The sequence below is a fragment of the Schistocerca piceifrons genome, chromosome 9 (genome assembly GCF_021461385.2).
Source record: "Schistocerca piceifrons isolate TAMUIC-IGC-003096 chromosome 9, iqSchPice1.1, whole genome shotgun sequence".
Classification (NCBI taxonomy): Eukaryota; Metazoa; Arthropoda; class Insecta; order Orthoptera; family Acrididae; genus Schistocerca; species Schistocerca piceifrons.
This window is the reverse complement of record NC_060146.1, coordinates 123,299,625-123,314,736: the sequence shown is the minus strand read 5'-3', so window position 1 is coordinate 123,314,736 and position 15,112 is coordinate 123,299,625. Positions and strand designations below refer to the sequence as shown.

Here is a 15,112-nt window from a genome sequence, read left to right as displayed (position 1 = left end):
TAAAGGGTACAGTTCGACTGGAGACACCAAAGAGTACAGTTCGGCTTGAGACACGAAAGCGGACGGTTGGTCTTTGGGCAGCTCGGAAGAGAAACGACTTAGAAAATTTCGGTTGTGTAGTATCGCGGGACTTAGTTTCTGAGCGGTGAGCAGCCGCGCGCCTGGTGTGAACTCTAACTTTTCGCGTAGTAATTTGTATTTCCCAATGAGATTTTCACAATCGAACTTTGTCAAATGGATATGCACTCAGGTGTAACAGTAACTCTAAATACGATCACTTTCGCTATTAGTTTGGTTTCTAAATAAACATTATTATAAGCAAATCGCAACTGTGTGGCCTACATCATTTATGGGTCAGACGATTTAGCCAATGGGTCAAGAGTAATTTAGCGCGTGTAATGCGACACTTGCAGTTCAACCCCTAGACGAGTCTGAGCCAAGACATTTCGACGAAGAGGAACTGCATGTGAGCCCGAACATTTTCTAGATATAGGGCAGGACTGCAGTTGCCACTTACGAACGTCCTCGGGGCAGACACCAGAGTCCAGTCCAGGTCACAGACTGCTCCGCTATTTCAGCTTCGCACAGACCACAGGGCATACGTAAATGCCGGGCCAGGATTAATGTACGTCACGACACCAGATTTCACAGCATCCGACACTGCAGTTCATGTGATGTTAGAATGCGGGCAGTGGCCAGAGGAGGACCGAGCACTTTCAGAGCTGCGTGTGAATGAGGTACGCACGACTCACAGTTTCTCCATCTTTGCAGTGATTTGCTGCATGGGAAACACCTACAGACTGGCATGACAGCAACCCGCCAGGCTACGTGTCGCCGGTGGAATATGCGCCAGCAGGCAACTTCTCACGTCACGTAGTGACCCGTTGCAGTCGCTAGTGTGCGTCGCGTCTTGGACACTACGTGACGTCAGAAGTTGCCTGTTGGCGCATGCGCAGTTCGCGTTTGGGATGCGACGCGCGACTGTTGCGGCAGCTGCCGCAGCACTGCACCAGTGAGCAGTGTTGCGACGGAAGTCGGACGACACAAAGACGTACGGCTGCCAGAAAGATGTCGAGCCAGTCAAGGAAAACTGAAATGAGCCACTCACAGGATGTGATGCTCTGTGAGCTGGTCTCGCAACATCCTTGCCTTTACGATTTGAAGAACCCTAAATATAGGGACACTTTGTTCAGAGACAGAATTTGGGAAGAAATTGGTGCACAGCTGAAACTGGCAAGTGAGTGAAATATATATTATTTTCCCATTGATGCAAATTTTTCAATCCTGTTATGAAAATCAGTATAATCCATGCAGATGTAGAATTAGAATGATGAAAATGAACTTGCAGGTCAATTTTCGCATTACTCTTTTTTTGTGACGATAAAAATTGAAAACGGCAAGTACATTATAAAATGAACAATCTAAAGTACAACGAGAAAGTTACATTTTACAATACCTTCACTTCGAAAGTAAACGGTAGATTGGTGTCTTGATGATACCTTCCAGTTGTGAAAAACCACCACCAGATTGTTGTACAGCTTTCTGTAATCACTAGGTGTTCGTTTTTGATCAAGGCGTTTCTCAACAGATTGCGCAAACAGTATGCTGCAATAAGTAATTTGTCACATTGTCATTGGTAGAAGATGGTGCTCAAAAAACTTGTGCTAAGAGTTCACAACTGTTTTACAAGGCCCTTCTGGTCTGACACAGTTCACAATTGAAATTCGTCTTTTGTAAATCCTGGAGTCATCTTTTGAGTGCAGCTTGACAAGATTAAATGTTCATGTCATCCATAACGATGTATGCTGTCAGAATATAAGAATATAGAAGGTCATTTGGATGGGAATAAAGAGAGTCAGTCGGCTATGAAAGTAGCCTTAGCTTGTTCCAAAATTTTCTGCATGGGAGAAACTGACAAGTATAATTTGGGGAAATTTTGTGAACAACCATGGACATTATTCCTTCCACATTTCTGCCAGTGTATACTGTAGACGTTCAGAATGAAAATTCTAGTGATGTGTAAGGTGTAACCCTATCTTTTTGTCAAGAACTTGAAACAATGCAATGACGCTAGCATGCGCTTATTGTTAATAAACTTATCTTCCATTGGAATTTTAGGTGAAATGTGCAAAAACAGATGGAGGAATATTCGGGACTCGTATCAGAGAAATAAACTAGAAAGAAAGCTTGTAACAGGTTCACATGCCTCAGCAAAACCAAGAAAATGGGTTCTGCTTGATCACTTGGCTTTCCTGAAGACAGTTCAACAGCAGAGTCCGCTACAACCTGCGGAGCAACCAGCTATTACTAAGGCCACAGACGCGAGATAAACACAGTGTGTTTCAAAAATGACTTTACAAATTTGAAATTTTATATAAATTTATTCACAGTACCTACAGGGGTGATTGCAATGTCAGTTTGTAGGAATTTATATGAATTGTGGTCACACATAGTAACCTAGTGCCGAATCGCACCATAAGGAGCGCTAGCGGCGGTTGCGTTAAGGATGGCTGCCTTCAGTGGGCCTGAGGAAGCTAGCTGTGTGTTTTTGTTTGAAAAATCGAAGTCGGCGACAACAGTTCAGCGTAGTTTCCGTACCAAGTACGCACGAGGTCCTCACAGTAAGCCTACAATTTGTGAATGGCATAAATGTTTTTTGTAGAAACACGGTGCTCGGTAAGATATGAGAAATTATCAGGTCGTCCAAGCACATCGGACGACTTCGTTGAGCGAGTGAGACAACGTTTTGACAACAGCCCTACGAAATCGACACGGCGTGCCTTTCGCGAACTGCCAATCGCACATGGTTGCGTGCAAAATGGTGCAACCCTCCACTACCTGGCTGATGTCTGGGAATATCTGACTGACCGCTTTCCAGGTCAATGGATTGGCTGTGATGCGCCAATTGCACTGGGCACCACGTTCCCCAGACCTGACACCACGCGATTTTTCATGGGGATCATGAAGGATACCTCCTGTGCCGGCTTCTCTGCCTTAACTTAAAGCCAGAATTTAAGCCACCACTGAGCAAGTTACGCCTACAATGCTACACGGAATTTGGGAAGAAACTGACTCCAGATTGGATGTGTGCAGGTAACCAACGGAAGCCACATAGAACATCTTTAGTACAAGGTAAAAAAACTTGATGTATTTCCCTGCAAAATAACACTAAATCTACCTCTATATCTTCTTTCAATAAATTTATATGAATTTTTGAAATTGTGAAGTTCTTTTTGAAGTACTACGTATTCAACAATAAACTGAGTAGTACACTCGAAGACAAAATAAAGCAACGACGCACCATGAAGGAATTATCCAAACAACAAGTTGTGATGTACATGTACAAACAAACAAATAACTACAATATCAGATAAATCGTATGACACGAGGGTTCTCCCGAAAGTATGTTCCGATCGGTCGCGAAATGGACACCACAGTGAAAACCCGATGGAGCTTTGCACAGATGTTTTGGGCAGTGTCTCTAGTATGAACGTCGATCGCATCAAGACACACGCTCTTTTCAGTTGTGAGCGCACTGTGAGCGAGTAAAGGTGCCTGGAACAACGATGTCTCCCGCCAAGTAGGAGGGCCCGCTGGGAGGCTTTGCCTTAATGAATGCAGCCCACCTAACACAACCGCCACGCATTTCCTTCTTCACGGCAATCCTCAGCCGCACTCTGCAGGGGCAGTGAAGACTCTCCTGCAGCCTTTTCTATGGGAAGTGTTCGATCACCCACAACACAGCCTTAAATGGCTCGTCCTGAGTATCATCTCTGTTCACGTGAAACGCTGAATACGAAGACAACACTTGGGCACAGGCTACGCGCTATAGACCAGCGTAGAGAATTATCGTAAAGCACAGGCGGCCGCCTTCTGTGACGATGGTGTTGGAAATTTGGTATAACGCTCCGACAAATGTGTAAGTCGAAGTGGTGACTATGTAGAGAAGTATATGGAAAGTGTAGCTAACTCTTGCAAATAAAATGTTTCTGATTTTCACTGTGGTTCCCATTTAGCGACCGATCGGAACTTACTTTCTGGACAACCCACATATAATCTAGACAAAGAAATTCACGAGTTGAGCAAGTCTATAACGCATTAATCCACCTCTGCCCCTTATGCAAGCAGTTATATGGCTTGGAATTGAAGGCGTTTTTGGATACCGTCCTGAGGGACACCGTGACAGATTGTATCCAATTGGTGCGTAGGATCGTCAAATACGAAACTAGTTCGAGGAAGCTTCCCACAAAGCTCCAAACGTTCTCAACTGGGGATACATTAGGTGACCTTGCTTACCAAGGGAGGGTTTGATAAGTGCCATGATAAGCAGCAGAAATTCTCGCAATGTGCACACAGGCATTATCTTGGTGAAACGAAAACACAGGATGGTTTACCATGAAGAGCAAAAACAGCGGTGTAGAATATCGTCAACGTGCCACTGTGCTCTAACGGTACGGCGGATGACATCCAAAGGGGCTGTGGTGTGAAATGGAATGGCACCCCACTCCTGGTTGTCGGTCCACATGGCAGGCGACAGTCAGGAAGCCAGGTTGCTCCCCACCGCTGTCTTTTGTGTCTTTTGCATCCCTAGAAACGTCTTTGCTGGTAATCGGTGCTCAGTTAGGAGAGGGACTCTTCAATGAAGACAATTCTACACTAGTCAACGAGATCCAGGCCAAAGACGCCCTGGAAACCGGTGGGACACCAACATGACTGTTGGCCCTACAACCATGAAGCATTGTCTAAGGTGTCACTTCTTTTCATATCAGGAGCACTTTGATTGTTACCTGCGGCACGCTTACAGCAAAGCGTCGAGATATTCTACGTTCCCTTATCTTTTTCTTCATCGTAAGTCATACTCGTCTTTCATTACAGCAAAATAATAACTGCCTGGCTGAAGTTTCTACTTCTTGTCTTCTTCCTTGTCAAAGCCTGTCTTGGCTAGCAAGCTCAACGGGTCTCTGCACAATTGAGAACGTTTAGAGCTTTTGGGAGGGGGGGGGGGGGGGGTGCCTACATCCATGTCGGGATTTTTAGATGAAATGAAATGGTCGCATGGAATTTATTTGCCGGCCGCCCTATTGCATGTCTCTTTAGCTGACGCCACTTCGGCGACTTGCGTGTCAATGATGATGAAAGGCACACTATACCAGTCCCCTGCCAGGAATCGAACCCGGGCCTCCTTACGTGGTAGGCGGTAACGCTACCGCTGCGCTACGGAGGCTGGCTATATAATACGATAAACTGGAAAGATTATCCCTCAGGAGGAGATCAAACAACCCTGTCAATGAATGCCAAGCCCCATAACTGTTCAATTTGTGACGCTCTATTTCTTCAATAAACTATTCAACATTTCTGAAATTTTAACCATGTGTTTTGTCCGTACATGTACATCACAGCTTCCAGAATGAGATTTTCACTCTGTAGCGGAGTGTGCGGTGATACGGAACATCCTGGCAGATTAAAACTTTGTGCCGGACAGAGACTCGAACTCGGGACCTTTGCCTCTCGCGTGCAAGTGCTCTACCATCTGAGCTACCGAAGCACGGCTCACTCCCCGTCCTCACAGCTTTACTTCTGCCAGTATCTCGTCTCCTGCCTTCCAAACTTTACAGAAGCTGTCCTGCGAAGCTTGCAGAACTAGCACTCCTGGAAGAATGGATATTGCGGAGACATGGCTTAGCCACAGCCTGGGGGATGTTTCCAGAATGAGATTTTCACTCTGGAGTGGAGCGTGCGCTGATATGAAACTTCCTGGCAGATTAAAACTGTGTGGCGGACCGAGACTCGAACTCGGGACCTTTGCTTTTCACGGGCAAGTGCTGTACGATCGAGCTACCCAAGTACGATTCACGCCCGTCCTCACACTTTACTTCCACCAGTACCTCGTCTCCTACTTTCTCGGTCCGCCATTCAGTTTTAACCTGCCAGGAAGTTTCATATTAGCGCACACTCCGCTCCAGAGTGAAAATCTCATTCTGGAAACATCCCCCAGGCTGTGGCTAAGCCATGTCTCTGCAATATCCTTTCTTCGAGGAGTGCTTTCCCGCGAAAGGAAAAGGTCCCGATTTCGAGTCTCGGTCCGCCACACAGTTTTTAAATGGTTCAAACGGCTCTGTGCACTATGGGACTTAACATCTGAGGTCATCATTGCCCTAGAACTTAGAACTACTTAAACCTAATTAACCTAAGGACATCACACACATCCGTGCTCGAGGGAGGATTCGAACCTGAGACGTTAGCGGTCGCGCGGTTCCAGACTGAAGTGCCTAGAACCGCTCGGCCACACCGGCCGGCCGTTTTAATGTGCCACGAAGTTTCATCACATTTTCCAGTTTTCCATCCTTTTCGTTTAATTCCTTCCTGCTGCCTCATTTTTGTTTTGTCTTACAGTGTCTCAGGAGAGACAACGTAGCTAACATATTCCACCTGTGGCTGCTATGTGCGGAACAGTGAGCAGAAAGAAACATCGGTATATTGTATTCTTTAGCACAGCACTGTTTCCCGAGTTTCTTTTTAGTTCTCAGGATACCTCTTTTCGTAAAATAATAATCTACGCGGGGGGAAAAAATAACGGTAGTTAAAAAAAATCGCCTACTTGAGCAAGAGGAGCTGAAATGTGTTGACATGAGGTCGATGGCAACACCACAAAAAGTTAGTGTTAAACACTATCAAAAACTGCGGTTTGACGTGGAATTCCCAAAAGAAATACAGGAAGGGCAAAATAAACCCCCCTCGGATAATATTTCATGCACTGTAAGATAGGCGACCAAACTTACCTTACCTGCCTCAATTGAAGGTCATGTACGCTGGGTTCCCTATCTTACAGTGCATGAAATATTTTCCGGGAGAGTTTATTTTGCCTTTCCTGAAGAAGCAGAAGGGGTCAACAAAAATTGGTAGTAACATAAATTGTGGCACTAGAAAATGATCTTAGTACCGTGAAAAAATTTTAAACTTGTTGCTACGCCGGAAGATGGTGCAAAATACAAAACTAGGTCAGAAAATCCTTCAAACTGAGATCATTGGTTCTAGATAACAGGAGCTGAAAGTCCTGCAAAATTTCTGATAACTGGAGACAAAAAGTATTGTAAATGCTTACAGATATGGTTATTACATGTAATAACTACATGGAAAAACTGTTAATGAGTAACGCACCGCGAGTCTCACACATAGTCGAGGCTTGTCACACGTCGGTAACGGGGTGAGTATGTCCGATGTTATCAAAAATGTGACAGGGCAAAGCTGTAACTAGGAAGAACACGTTTTAGTTCACGACACTCTGCTGGAAGCTGAGCTCGCATGTAATAAACGGAATGTGAAGCAACATTTAATGATACGAACTGCTGTGGGCAGCAGGTGAGCATGTTTTATTCAACTGTCCTAATGAATTTCCCCGTCTCTGCCAGTTCATTAGCCACTGCTGTATGATTCATACGTGTAAATGCACCAACACCGCGAACTAATTAACACTTGCAAATGTTCGCATTGCGAACAGTCAGATAGTATCCTAAATTCAACCTATTACTTTGTTGACGTCCCAATGGGAAAAAGATTAAAATCCACTCTTTTGAAGGAGTCATATTTTCGTGTTCTGGGTATGACAGTGCATAAATGCTTAAAGATTGAAAGGTTTCACAGGAATATTTATCGCTGCAGTATGCAGCTACAGAAGAGAAGAGAGACGTATGCAAATACAGTTGACGGACGCGGCCAGGAGCGGGCACTGGGAGGTGTTTCAGTTACAACCACAAATATCCCACTGTCTCATACGAACAGTGGAATTTTCTAGACTCTGAGTTGACCAACAGGCATTTAGTCATGCAGACAGCTGCTATGTTCTCCACTTCTGTACTAACCTTATAAAATATTCAGAAATGCAAGTTTGGCATCAGCTGTAAAATTTATTTTTTACTTTTTACTGGTTTCGCTAGTAGCGACCAACATCTCAGAAAGATCAAAAGCTGTACATGCTATGGATATGCAGTTCAACTTTCCACAGCACCAACTGACAAAATATTGTTTTTACAGAAACACATGTAACACACGAGAACAACGATACCAACACAAAACTGATCTCGTTAATGAAATCAGTTTTGTTCTGGTATTGAAATCATGTCTGTTATACACGATACACTTACATTAAAGTGACCACCGCTTATGTTCGATGTCAACATGCAATAACCACTCACAGACGCCAGGTCGCAGCACTAGCAGAGAAGGGTATTTGAAGCGTCTCGGGGAACACGGAAACAGTGCAGTCTTGCTCGTAACGCGGGAACGAAGTGATTTACGCTGAAGAGCCAAAGAAATTGGTAAACCTGCTTAATACCGTGCAGCGCCCCCGCGAGCGCGCAGAAGAGACGCAAAACGACGTGTCATGGACTCGACTAATGTCTGAAGTAGTGCTGGAAAGGACTGACACCATAAATCCTGCACGGTTGTCCATAAATCCGTAAGAGTACCAGGGGGTGGAGATTTCTTCTGAAGAACACGTTCCAAGGCATCCCAGATATGCTCAATAATTCTGAAGGCTTTCGTGGTCGTTGTCACTGAAACGCCTTAGACATGAACACTATTGAGCATGAAGTCAAAATCTTCTGGGTTATTAGGCCGCGTCATGTTTCTTCTAAAATGATCGACGGTTCGACCCCTCTGCTGGGACCTTCCTTAGGATCTTATGGTGTCCACTACTGCTACAATACATTTTCACCTGTCCCCGTTGATATATATCAACGCCCGTCAACAGCTGAAGGTATTAATATATAATTCTAATGACGCAAATGGCTGGTACAGGAAAACGTGGTGCTGCATCCACGAAACCTGGACTATTCAGCAATTGAAGAATAACACTTTGTCAGATGAATCTTGTTGCACACTTTTTCCAACTTTTGGCCGAGTTTACGTGTTTTGAGTTGGTTAGAATATCGTGCTATTCTATAGGCCACATATACACTCTACACAATTTACAATTGCGTCTACATCATATTCCGCAAGCCACATAATGGTGTGTGGCGACGGAAACTTTTGCTACCACTAACTGGTCCAGCCTACCCTGTCCCTCTTGCGAAGGCGCTTGGGAAGAATGATTGTTGGTAAGCCTCTCCATTGGCTCTAATTCCTTTTTTCATCGTGGTCCTTACGCGAGGTGTGTGTGTGTGTGTGTGTGTGTGTGTGTGTGTGTGAGTAACTCAGATGTTATCGCACTCTTCCCGCAAAGTGCTCTTTCGAAATTTCGATAGTCAACCTCTCTGCCAACTGAGTTTCTAAAGTGTCTCGGTAGCTCCTTCGTGCCATATAAGCGATCCTGTGACTAAACTCGTTGCTCTTTGCTTGATCTTCTCTATCTCTTCTATCAATCCTAGCTAGGCAGGATCCGACACTGATGAACAACACTCAAGAATTGGTCGAACATGCGCCTCAAAAGCCACTTCCTGTTCCGACGAATTACATTTCCTTAGGATTCTTCCCATGAATCTCAGTCTGGCATCTTCTTTTCCTACTATTTGTTTTACGTTTCCATTCCACTTAAAATTTTGGAATTTATGGTAAGTTCCTATGGGACAAAACCGCTGAGGTCATCGGCCTCTAGGCTTGCACACTACTTAATCTAGCTTAAACTGACTTACGCTAAGGACAACACACACATCCATGCCCGAGTGAGGACTCGAACGATCGGCGGGGGGAGCCACCCAAGACCGTGCGGCTAACCCGCGCGGCTCATTCCCCTTAAGGTTGCTCCGTACTGCATTATTGTCAAGGCTTATGTGACTATTCTGGGTGATCAGGTCCATCCCATGACATAACGTTTGTTCCCAAGTGGTGATGCTCTGTTTATGCAGCCCTCATCGCCCAGCCCTGGTATTCTGAGCTCGGTGATGAGTTGTTGTCTCGCCCCTGGCCACTCCAGTAACCAAATCCGATCATTATTTTGAGATTGTGGTCTATTTTGGAGGGAAGTGTGCGGAATCCCTATCCTCTCCATGACCGATACCTCAACTTGCCACTATTTTGCACACAGACTGGATAACATTTTCGCCAAACCGCACAGGACCTGCATTTATCAATTCCGAGGCACCTGGAAACCTGTTTGAATGGCAACAGTTTTTCTACACTGTGTTATTCATGCTGATGTGTTTTTTTGGTGATTCAATATTGTTGTTCACTGCTTGTAAGTACTTCTATATAAATGATACGCCCTCGCAAAATGGTACTAATGTTTTTCAGACTAAAAACTTTGTAGTCTTATGCGTAAATTTCAATTCTGCACAAGTCTTTATAATTTTGATGACTACTTTTAGTCTTGGGAAAAAAATGCTTCAAATGGCTCTGAGCACTATGGGACGTAACTGCTGTGGTCATCAGTCCCTTAGAACTTAGAACTACTTAAACCTAACTAATCTAAGGACATCACACACATCCCTGCCCGAGGCAGGATTCGAACCTGCGACCGTAGCGATCGCGCGGTTCCAGGCTGTAGCGCCTAGAACCGCTCGGCCACTCCAGCCGGCTCTTGGGAAATAGGAAGAATGTTTTCGATACACAGTTTGCTGTGACATACGCCTAAACTTATATCCAAGGCTGCTAAGTGAACAAGTATGCAAAAGTGAGAAGTTCACTACGATTCAGAAATAGTTCAATGGAGAGACCAAGTTGCTATTTCATTTTTTTTTTTTTAAAGAAATTATCATTCACTTACCTCTGGTAGTCACACGTTCCCTGAAACCCTAATTCTGGTCTGCAATAGACGACTTGTCCATAAATCTACATTGCAATTTATTTTCTTTAAAGCTGTGCTCGGCGTAAGCCCATGTGATTACATCGACAAGTTAAATGCATGTTTAAGCCTATCGCGCGTGATAATGATCAATTTATCATCCCATTTGTCAGCCATCCTTAAACCCCAGACAACTGCGTTACAGTGGGTTATAACAGATTGGTCCCTGATGAATAGCAAAACGTCATTGTGTAACTGATCCCTCCTTAACTTGTAGAGTATTCGTCACGAAATCTAGAGAAATGGCCGAACGTTGATAAGGATACTAATGAATCTGTCTGCGGATTTTGTCGGCCACTCTTACACTCTCTCTGCATCTTAATAACAGCCTATGAAGAGCCCTCACCGAAATGAAAACTTCCATTTTCTCTTTGAAAGACATGATTGTCTACTTCTGCAGTTAAAATTATGGGTTTATAATGTACAGTATAGCAAATGTAGGCGTTTAGCACTTTTCAAGTGGAATAGAGCGAGCAATATTGTTTAAACTGCTGCACGCCATAAATAAACAGTTAAAATACAGTAACACACAAAGAACAAACCCTACACGGTTCACCGACACATGGGTTACTGTCTTCTCTTCCTTTAGGTTCACTTATAGCTACAGCCATAGAAAGAGAATACGACCACAAAGTTAAAAGATTATGGTTTCATGAAAAACTGCTAGCACCATAAGCGCTAGGAAGAAAGTGGATTTTCTAAAGGATTCTAGCACTAGTCGTCATAGTGCATACGCAGGAGAAATTTAATTATGACTATGTGTAAGTTCACAAGTGAAGGTTCTCCAATCTCTCATTTCCGTCTTCTTATTTCAAATACATAGAATAAACAGCAGTGTGTTGTAAAGCAAATCTAAGTGCTTAACATTTATTGTGACTACAGGAACGCAACATGAAAGCTAATCTACGTCAATAACATTAGCATTAAGTAGGATGTATTGACAAACTACAAGAGAACGTTTCCCTGCAGTAAATGACGTTAGTCTTCTCAAAAAGTATTGGAATGTATCCCAAGTAATTTGCCATATCTTCATTTTTTTTATTCTAAAGCGTAAGCTCTTTGGGTACAGTTTCTCTTGCGTATGCATATATAATACATACATTGTCGAGTTACATTAATGTTACTACCTGCCAAAAGCCTGCAGCGTGGACCGTTGCGAGAAGTTGTAAGCTTATTTGTCCGTCGCTGACATAGAAGACTGCAAACCTTTCCTTCCAGTCTGGGCAAGCTGTGCAGTGACTAGAGCACATGTACAGGGTAAATGCTAGCTACAATAAAGTTGATAATTCGATTGTAATACTGGCATTTTAATCTGATATTCCCCACAACTGACAAAATTTATTAAAAAAAATGTTAATTTCTTTGTCCACCCACACACTCCTGCGAATGGCACATTAGCAATTTGCAATTACGCTCCCCTATTACCAGCAGCTACGTTGATAGATACTCGGCAACTCGCAAGGATAACTACCAGATCAAGAATATTAGGTAAGTGTTGATGAAAATCTCGTTTCTGAGCACACAAAGAGCTCTAACTGTAGAACTCTTCACGGAACACGCGTTGATGCAGTGCTGCGATACAGAGCGTATATCTCCCTTCGAAGGCGATGGCCAAGAAGCCGTCTCCAAGTCCGTACTGCACGATGGCTGAAGGCGAAGTCCTCCTCTCTCCACAATTCTCCCGTCTCCCACGCGTACGAATACGTCAAGGAAGAATACTCAGTTTCGGCCAATGTCGAACGCTCTATCATCGCCGAAATCTCTCCAACGGCATTTCTGAGATCTAGCCAATGATCGAGTAGGTCATATCACCCCTAGTCAAACGAAATTCCTGTCTTCGTCACGTGTTGCCCAGCACAGGTGGTTCCGGATGGCGGGCTATCCACAAAAGCGCCGTATTGTCCAGCGTTTCCGGTGACCGCTACCTGCCACTCACGACGGCCCGGCGAGCTGCGGCCAGCTGCAGACTTTATGTTCCACAATTCTCAGCTTCCGACACCTTTCACCAACGCTTTAAGTTAGTGACTTAATCATGCACACATGCAGGGAATATTGCTCGAGAGTGCCTCATAATTACCATAATACAATAAAGTCATAATCTGATGCCCTTACCAGTCCCTTTATTATTAATACTAATGTTGGTAAGCTAACGTGTAAGTGCCCATGTCCTGGCACCTTAGAAAATTCAGGAAGAGAGTCAGTGAAGTCCTGGAAATTACCGACAGGTATTTTGAGCTATGCCGAGCACAAGCCGTGGCAAGCTGGACTAGGTTTCTCTGTTGAGGACGCATGACACGAGACGGCTCCACAGATCCTCGATTATATTTACATCTGTGGAGTTTGGTCCGCATAGGAGTACAGAAAAATCGTCCTGGAGCTGCTGGAATCACGCACGTACACTGTGAGCTGTGCGTTTTCCCACTGGTAAATGCCCTTGTGACGAGAATAAACAGACTGCACGTAGGGGTGGGCATGGTCCCTAAGGATAGATGGATATTTGTATTGGTCCATTGTGACTTTGAGAATGATGAGATCACCTAGGCAATGCTAAACATCACAACGCTCCCACATCCGGATTGGACTCTCCCAACGATTGTAGCAGTGTCTTTTCTTTCAGAGCATAAACGTTTTTCAACTGAAAAGGCCACCTGTTGTCGCTCAGTGGACGTGCATTTGCGGTATTACGATTCAAATTACAGCCTTCTTCGCCGATGAATGACAGTCAGAATGGGTGCAGGCCATGGATGGAGGCCCAAACGCAGCAATTTTCGCTGGACGGCCGTTGAGAAGACACTGTTGTAGCCTCTTGATTCATGTAGGTGATCAGTTGCTCAACAGTTGCACGTCTATTCGTCCATACACATCTCCGCAGCCATCGCTCACAAATGTCGTTTGTGGCCGTGCGTGGAGCACCACGGTTGCTTCAGTGCCGGTTTCGGATAGCTGCATGTTGCCATACGTGGTATGCTTTGACCACGGAGGCACGCGAACAGTGTACAGACTTTCTTAATTGCTTCCTCCTTAGCCCAGAAAGCCAACAATCATGCCCTTTCGGATGTTAGGTGAATCACTCCGTTTCCGCATTACGACAAAGACTGCATTGTTTCACAGCGTGCCCCCGACAAGCCTTTTATACCCTCCTCTGCTAATGCTTCCACCTGCCGTGTAAGGGTGGTTATCGCACGTCGACGTCGAACATAGGGAGTGGTCAAATTAATGAGACTGGACCGTGAATAAATGGCACTAGGTTGAATTTTCTCCAGGTGGTACTGAGTTAAGGTTTTGTATGGTCCCTTTTTACTCCAACCCTCTACCGTAAGAGGGCTAGGAATGTCTTCCTGACAGAAATTTTTCTAGATAGCAAGTTCAAATGGTTCAAATGGCTCTAAGCATTATCGCACTTAACAGTCCCTTAGAACTACTTAAGCCTAACTAATCTAAAGACATGACGCACATCCATGCCCGAGGCGCGATTCGAACCTGCGACCTTAACAGTCGCGTGGTTCCGGACTGAAGTGCCTAGAACCGCTCTGTCACAGCGGACGGCTAGATAGTAATTGAGATCTCCTCAGAAACGCAGTAGAGATCCTCTCATTACTGTTTCATTTCGTTTATCGACTAACTATAGACACGCTCGTGTAGAATACCTCATATTTTTATTAACTTTACAGTTTATTGTAACCCTTCCACAATCTTCTGTCATCGCTTCCTTGAAAATTTCCTCAGTACAAATGTTCAGCAAGAAAGATTATTTGTAGACATGCAATATGTACTATTAAGACTATTATTATTGTTATTACTATCATCATAATCATCATCGTCATCATCATCATCATCATCATCATCAAGTAATGCAGGACCAGTGTGCATATAAGAATTCAATCCAAACTATGTCTGATTCGTAAATCTTTTACTTCAGTTGGCTTATATAAACGGCGAATCTACTGAACAAAGTATGACAGCATGCTCGAAGATAAATTACAGTAAAATCAAAATAATGCGCAGTCAACATACCCGATGGGATTATTGTAACAGGTGACATAAGACAAATGAAAACAATTAGGGGGATGAATTTTAAGGAAATAAACTAATGGGTAAAAGTGAATTGAAGTTTATTGCAGTATTTTATCCATCTTCAGCAACTGTAGTCGTATATAATGAAATAATAAGCAACAAGTTTCATAAAAGAAATTTAATTTCTTTAACGATTTCAAGCACTTAATTCCCTTCTTCAGAACGCTTTATACCTATCGCATTTGCGAGTGCCAACAATGTATGCGCCTTATTGTTGACACTCGCAAATAATGCGATAGGTAATGCGATAGTTATAAAGAT

At 44.0% G+C, this 15,112-nt stretch overlaps 1 protein-coding gene across 1 annotated transcript in view; it reads right to left on the bottom strand.

The window, feature by feature from the left end:
• LOC124716749 (nascent polypeptide-associated complex subunit alpha-like protein) overlaps positions 1-14,647 on the bottom strand; it is a 54,186-nt gene extending 39,539 nt beyond the window's left edge. Inside the window, exon 1 of the mRNA XM_047243291.1 lies at positions 14,578-14,647. Coding sequence (XP_047099247.1) covers positions 14,578-14,647 — 70 coding nt within the window. The remainder of the gene's footprint in view (positions 1-14,577) is intronic.
• Positions 14,648-15,112: the final 465 nt, after the last annotated feature.